The sequence below is a fragment of the Procambarus clarkii genome, chromosome 4, assembly GCF_040958095.1.
Source record: "Procambarus clarkii isolate CNS0578487 chromosome 4, FALCON_Pclarkii_2.0, whole genome shotgun sequence".
In the NCBI taxonomy this organism is placed as follows: domain Eukaryota; kingdom Metazoa; phylum Arthropoda; class Malacostraca; order Decapoda; family Cambaridae; genus Procambarus; species Procambarus clarkii.
The window spans coordinates 52397095-52405211 of NC_091153.1; the positions used below are offsets into that span (position 1 = coordinate 52397095).

Here is an 8117-nt window from a genome sequence, read left to right on the forward strand (position 1 = left end):
GCCACAGCAGTTACCAGACGTGTTGCACAGGCCATCTAACTCGCCTCAACAGGCAGATCAGCAGACAGGCAATCAGGGGCCTGAGGCACAGTAGCCACTCCGTCATCAGAACCGCCCGAACTCAATTCAGGCGGAAAATCCTCCGCACGAAAAATATGCACCCTGCCAGTTGCTCGCACGTCGCATACCCGACCACTTGGGCTGGGCGGTAGAGCGACGGTCTCGCTTCCTGCAGGTCGGCGTTCAATACCCGACCGTCCAAGTGGTTGGGGAACATTCCTTGCCCCCCCCCTCCCCGTCCCATCCCAAATCCTTATCCTGACCCCTTTCCTAGTGCTATATAGTCGTAATGGCTTGGCACTTTCCCCTGATAACTCCCTCCCTCCCTCCCACGTCGCATGCTGCAGCCAGATGACCCTTGTGACCACACCAACAACAGATGCGCGGTTGCCTCCGATACGGGCAGCGGAGCGTGTAACCCCAACAGACATCGACGACGGTACACTACACTTCAGCGAGATCGTCAGAGAGCGGAAGCCGTCAAGCATACCTGCACAGTGCCCGGCATGGGCCTTGTTCCAACGAACACTTAACACAGTCCCAAACCGTTCAAAACAGGAGGTTAAAAGTTCGTCCTGAAATTCGAGGGGACACCATGCACCGCCACATACGTCAAGACGACACTAAGATTCACCACTTTATCAGAACCAGCGGTATCAGGGAGAGGGTAAACACGCCCCTCATACCGCTCGAGAAACGCCTGAAGGCGGCACTTTCAGGCGCCCACTAAGTCCGACAGCTGCACGTGTAGCACATTTACCAGGGCGACACCAACCAACGGATAGTCCACCGGCACCGTAAATGCCAGACCAGCCGACAATATCCTTTTCACTGGCCAATCCAAACGTCACCCTGTCCGTGGCAAACCACCACTAGCAGGGCGAACCAGCAATCGTCCAACGTAAACACTAGCCAGGCGGCGACACGTATCATTCGTGACGCTGTCCTTGGCGACTCCTACCATTCATGGCCTTGTCCATGCGATACGACAGAAGCTTGGCAGCATGTCTTACTGTGACTTGAATTTGTCCACAGATTACACATGGCCACGAATGGCGGCCGTACACATGGTCGTGTCCTTGAATGGAAGGTCACACACATAAGGTCATGTCCTCGATAGTGGTCTGTAGGATCATGTTGTACAGTAGTCTACGTTCTAGACATAAAAACGGTGATCCTGGGTTCGACTCCCGGGCGGGACAGAAATGGCTTGGGACGTTTCATTTCAGCTGCTGCTTCAGTTCACCAATCATGAAACAGGTACACGTGAACTAGGCAACTGTTGTGGGGGGTTGTATCTTGTGGAAGGTGAGTAGTTCATCTTCAGGTGCTCAACCACTTGGGCTGGACGGTAGAGCGATGGTCTCCTTTCATGCAGATCGGCGTTCAATCCCCGACTGTCCATAAGTGGTTGGCCTCCATTCCTTCCCTCCCCCCCCCCGTCCCATCCCAAATCCTTATCTTGATCCACTTCCAAGTGCTATATAGTCGTAATGATTTGGCGATTTCTCCTGATAATTCCCTCCTTCCCACACCTGTCACTTCTAATAACAACCTTCCATCCACACCTGTCACTACGATCTACCAACCTATCCCTGGCACCTGCTTCTCTTCCCTCTCCCTTTCTGTCCCATTTCCCTCCCTCCTTTCCCATCACCCTGCACTAATGACGTTGATCGACAATAATTTATTCAGAGAATGTTACCCTCGCGAGAGGGACCAATTTAGCTGCCTATCTAGGTCCCTATTATCGATAGGCGTCCACAATATTGACACTGTGTTCATTATATGGGGAATTTCACCCCTGGTGCGCGACAGAAGAATTTGGAGTTTGGTGTTATCTGTCTCTCGGCCTGTCTCTATGTCTATCTGTCTGTCTCTGGCTCTGTCTGCCTGCCGGCCTGCCTGCCTGCCTGCCTGTCTGTCTGTCTGTCTGCCGGCCTGTCTGTCTGCCTGTCTGTCTGTCTGCCGGCCTGTCTGTCTGTCTGTCTGTCTGCCTGTCTTTCTGTCGAACCCTCCTGCCGGATCTAACTCCATCTCATTCCTTAGGTAGATCTCCATAAATATTTGCGACGGTGAAAATTATGTGGCGCAGATGTGCTGTTTGTAGCTGGCTGTGACAGCCAGATGGTGTTCCTAGCTGGCTGTGACAGCCAGATGGTGTTCCTAGCTGGCTGTGACAGCCAGATGGTGTTCATGGCTGGCTGGCATAGCCAGATGGTGTTCCTAGCTGGCTGTGACAGCCAGATGGTGTTCCTAGCTGGCTGTGACAGCCAGATGGTGTTCCTAGCTGGTTGGGACAGCCAGATGGTGTTCATGGCTGGCTGGCATAGCCAGATGGTGTTCCTAGCTGGCTGTGACAGCCAGATGGTGTTCCTAGCTGGCTGTGACAGCCAGATGGTGTTCCTAGCTGGCTGTGACAGCCAGATGGTGTTCCTAGCTGGCTGTGACAGCCAGATGGTGTTCCTAGCTGGCTGTGACAGCCAGATGGTGTTCCTAGCTAGCTGTGACAGCCAGATGGTGTTACTAGCTGGCTATCACAGCCAGATGGTGTGTTCTTAATAAATCTAATTTTGTTAATGACAAAGCCCGCAACACGACGTCGGTGTTGTCAGGAAAATGGCATAAATGACACAACATTTGTCATCAGTAAAACTGGTAATATGTGTTGAATTGTTTGTGAAATTCATACAGATTCTCGATACATTAGGTGGAGTGTTTGCTTGCGTACTCAACCACATAGTTGTATTCAACTAGTTGTGTTTGCGGGGGTTGAGCTTTGGCTCTTTGGTCCCGCCTCTCATCCGTCAATTAACAGGTGAACAGATTCCTGAGCCTACTAGGCCCCATCATATCTGCATTTGAAACTGTGCATGGAGCCAGCCTCCACCGCAGTTGCGCGTGCGTAATTGTGCGTGCGTGTGTGTGTGTACTATTTGCATTTATAATTTTTACCTTGTAGGATCAAGTTGTTAGCTCTTGGACTGTCGGAAAATCCGACACCATTTAATAATCATACAGATAATAGCTGTATTGTATAAACAAGTTACCCATAGAAAACGTAACTTGTAGTGGAATTACCGTCTAAAGAAAACGGGATATCATCACCACATACTATTATAATTCACCAGCTATTCTGCTGGGAATTATTCTTAAATACATTAGTCTTTGGACTTTACCATCATAAAAACATCTTATATAAATTAACTTAATTATCAATATTAAAGTAGAGTAAATGTGACCCTTCCATCACTTTCTGAAATCTGGACAAAGTAGGCCAGGCGTCAGTGGGGAAGGAGGGCAGCCATTGTTATACGAGACCAGAGGCTCACACGGGAGCAAATTCGGCTCCTGTTAATTTTACTTGGACGTAGTGTTATGGATACCAAAGGTGTACCATCTGTCAACACGCTGTCAACAAATCAAGTTAAGTGTTCTTTCCGAAACCCATTATTTATCATTAGTGGCCATTAATGTCATTATATAGGGTGACCCGGTTAGATCACATGGAAGCCTCAAACTAAAGGTAATTAAGCCAGGTCTTCATGTTCCATGTACTGTTTTCTCTGATATACTTGTCATATATAGGTATCTGGCTTCACAGCTAGCGCACTTTTGACAGGTCAAGACAAGGATGCAAGATTTGTGCACCAGTTACTGGGTGATATGGAAGCTACCTCAAAGAGGATAATTTGGTGTCTACACCCTAGTTATACCTGGTGGACTAACCTGCTGTACTATAAGAGAAGGAACCTCATCAATGTATGTAGCTATTACTGTAGTTTGATTGGCTGCATATATATTAAATATAAACCCCCCTAATGTGTAGAGGATCGATTTGTGAGATTATGACATTATTGCAGAAATACAGTCCACTTATCATTATACAAATTGCTATCGAAGTATATAAATTAACGTAAATATAAATTCATATAAATTAAATAAATATAAATCTCACAGGTCGGTTCCCACATTATTTGGACCTTCGGAACCGGAATATTCGGTCCTATGAACCCACATTTGGTCATCTTAGTACCGGATGAACCAGTTAACCAGTGGATTCATTAAATATACTAGTGCAGTGTTATTTAAACAAAGCCAGCAGTCAAGACGGCAGTGTAGCCTCGAGGGAGCTCAGGAGCCTCCCTCAGCCCAGTTCAGCTTCGTCAGCGGTTTCATGCATACCCACAGATATTTGGTGGCGTGTTATTTCGTGAAATGACAGCGCTAATATAGAATCCAGCCAAATTAGTGACTGTGTCTTCGCGAGATTGTTCACGGATTTCGTGGTGTTACATTTCGCAAGAGATTATCTACGAATTTTGTGGACTGTATTTCGCGAGGTCACTAATAATATTTAATACTTCTAGATAATATTAGAAGTTTCATAGAGGCTAATTAAGAGGCTATTATCAATAATTGTGTATATTATTTCTCCAAAATAGAGAATTATTTAATATATATTGCACTAGTGATCACAGTATAATATTTACTAATTGCCAACCCACAACAGGGTAGGATATGACTAGTTGAACTATTATTGTTCATCCTAGTCCCATTATTACAATAGTCAGTTGTACTATATTGAACAACCTAACACCATTAATGAATGGTCCAGACCCTATTTTGGGTGTAATTTTTATCAACTCGAGTTGAGTTGTATATATAATAAATTACTTATGATCATTACACCTTTGAGTGATTAATTAGTGTCTCTACCATCCTAGGGTGATATAGAAGAGCTAACCTAAAGGTACTTCCAGTGACACTGGTTTATCACTCAAATCATTAGTGTGTATGATTGTATATATATAATGTGTATTAATTTTAAGTGCTAACCTCTAGTAGAGGTAGGGATTATTGCCTAGTGAGTGCAGAATTTAACCCTAGGCTACCATTAGTACTTGCTCACAATTTATGAGCCAGTGGTGCCCAATTAACAAGTCACCATGACTAATCCACAGAAAGCAAAGCGTGCTTTAATATCAAGCAAACGCCAACTAACAAGAGATCTCAACCAATATGAACAGTTGTTATATGAGCCTGTAATTAATTATCGTCGGTTGAAAATACCACTGTTACAGATTCAAACCCAATTGCATATATTGAAAGCAAATAGGAAATCTTACCAAAATCAGGTCCACGACGACGACATAGTAGTTGAAGATGTGGAACCATTCCTGTCTGACCTTGCACAATATGAAGAAGAAACTCAAGCCAGGTTGGAACATTTACACAGGATAATTGAATCAGAACAAATAGCAAGTACACCAAATAAAGTAGATAATGTTATGGATGATCTGGATCTTTTTGAGAATAAATGTAAAGCCAGATTAGATCCTTTAATCAACAAGGATAAAGCTTCACCCAGTAAAGCTTCACCCACTACAGCTTCACCCAATATTATACCACCAGAAATTAAGCAGTTCTCAGACAATTTATCCACAGTCTCTGTGGTTTCTGAAAACCCAATACCTGAGGCTACTAAGTTAACATGCCTCCAAACTAGAGGTGAAGCTGAACCAGTAGTAGAAAATGTAAATGAAAATAGCGACAGCACTAATTTCCCAGTCCAGCCTCCTAGGAATAATGCTGGCAATGAGAAAACTGTCATACATCTAGTACTACAATTGCTGGATTTACCTCAACCTGATCAGACTGCTGACTCATTACAATCCTTCAGCATGGAGTTTGAGTCACTACTAAGAACATTCAGTCTTAAGGTTGATATAACTACTAGTGAATGGATGACCAAAGTAGTCCTTCAACGAAAATTGTCCAGCGATATACTAGATGAATTATATGCACATCAACATAACACCATCCTGACAGTACAGGACATCACTGAAGGTTTACATTCCATCATAAACAAACGACGAGCAAATGAGGAAGTTAAAGCCTCATGCAAGCCTTCAGAAATAGAAAATAAGAGTCAATTAAAGAGTAAAACAACTACCCCAAATAAACATCAGTCAATTACTCTAACATCAAGTTGCAGAAAATCTGACAATGCAGCAGAATCCTCCAAGCCTACTGTTACTAGTTCACCCAAACCGGTAACTTCCAAACGTGCAGTAGGCTGGGGGACATGTATGTTCTGCAAAAAGAAACATTCAACATACTGTTGTGCTAATTATCCAATCAGAGACACTCGTATGGAGCGACTCCAGGAATTAGGGAGATGTGCAAGGTGTCTCAAGTCACACAACATAGACTATTGTGATACCCAATTCAACACCTGCAACAGGTGTAGAAGAGGTAGACACCATGCAGCACTGTGCAAATATACGAAATTAACGTATTCAAGACCCAAGGTGGAAGATAGCATTCCCACCACAGTACAGTACTGCAAGGTGCAACAAACAAAAAGTGTCCAATCGGCAAAGTCTAAAGGTAATACGACTTTGCCTACTGCCCAAATTACCATCCTGAATAAGAGGGCCAAGGTCCATACCCGTGGGTTGTTTGACCAAGGATCCCAGAGAACATATATCACCAAAAAGTTGGCAGATGAATTACAATTAAGGCCTGTAGCCCAGATGTCATTCAACATCTCAGGGTTTGTAACAGATGCAGGACCTCAAGTCTACCAGGTGGTACAACCATCAGTACGCTTAGGCAGGTACGTCTGTCGAGTACAAGCCATTGTGGTGGACAAAATACCAGTAGACCTACAAGTTCAAGGTCTGAGAGCAACAGCTAAATTCCTGAGAAATAGAGGAATAAAATTGGCAGATAATATTAAGTCTGATCACCTCACTGACTTCGGTCTCCTTGTTGGGACAGACTATTGTCATCGATTCATCGGTAGCCCAACTAAATATCAGGGTATAACCATGTTAAACTCTGCAGGAGGTAAATTACTCTCAGGCCCAGTATCAAGCCTGAGGAGACCTATGCCTGCAGATAAACAATACCAATAGAATCTGAATTTGTCAGCTGATTATATTTCTCCAGTAGCATTATACTAAGGAGATTACAGCTGACTATACCAACAGAGGTTGATGTTAGTATCATCATTTAAAGCTGAAGATGAGTTCATGAGGCCTCAGTGGCAAATCAGTGAACAGTAGCCTAAAACAGCTACAAGTCACTGCGACCAATGTCACTGAACCCACTGCAGTCTCAGAACCATACTTTACTTTAATGATGAGCTATTCAATCTTCTGAATCAATTAACTAAATTAAACCCCAGTAAATCTGATGACTGATTTGATACATTTATTATTTAATCAAGATGTATTCCATGGGCCTCAGTGTTTATATATCAGTGACCAGTTACCTGAAGAAACTTCAAGTTATATCTAATGTCACTGATCTCACTGCAGTCCCTGAATCATACTTGACTGTAGTACTTGATCACATCCAGTCTTCTGGGTTAAATAATATGTAATAAGGCTTGAATATTAGCCTTTCAAGAGTTGACAGGGAAATGAAATCGCATTAGACTTCTAACCCCTGCAACTCTAGTACGGGACATCCGTCCTGCACGAACAGACACACAAATGTGTGATTACTAACTACTAACATCAAATTAATCTAATAATTCGAAGGAGGAGTATCGGTGTTCGTCTGTTCTAAATAGGACTTCGACCCGTGAGCAGCCCCTGGGGAATTATGTCGGAAAATCCGACACCATTTAATAATCATACAGATAATAGCTGTATTGTATAAACAAGTTACCCATAGAAAACGTAACTTGTAGTGGAATTACCGTCTAAAGAAAACGGGATATCATCACATACTATTATAATTCACCAGCTATTCTGCTGGGAATTATTCTTAAATACATTAGTCTTTGGACTTTACCATCATAAAAACATCTTATATAAATTAACTTAATTATCAATATTAAAGTAGAGTAAATGTGACCCTTCTATCACTTTCTGAAATCTGGACAAAGTAGGCCAGGCGTCAGTGGGGAAGGAGGGCAGCCATTGTTATACGAGACCAGAGGCTCACACGGGAGCAAATTCGGCTCCTGTTAATTTTACTTGGACGTAGTGTTATGGATACCAAAGGTGTACCATCTGTCAACACGCTGTCAACAAATCAAG

The 8117-nt window shown here is 43.5% G+C and overlaps 1 protein-coding gene across 1 annotated transcript; it reads left to right on the forward strand.

Moving 5' to 3' along the window:
- The first annotated feature begins 411 nt into the window (after nucleotides 1-411).
- LOC138371657 (protein SON-like) lies at nucleotides 412-2622 on the forward strand. Its single transcript, XM_069336658.1, has 2 exons — nucleotides 412-628; nucleotides 2156-2622. Exons 1-2 carry the CDS (start codon nucleotides 412-414, stop codon nucleotides 2620-2622), a joined length of 684 nt encoding a protein of 227 aa, XP_069192759.1.
- Nucleotides 2623-8117: the final 5495 nt, after the last annotated feature.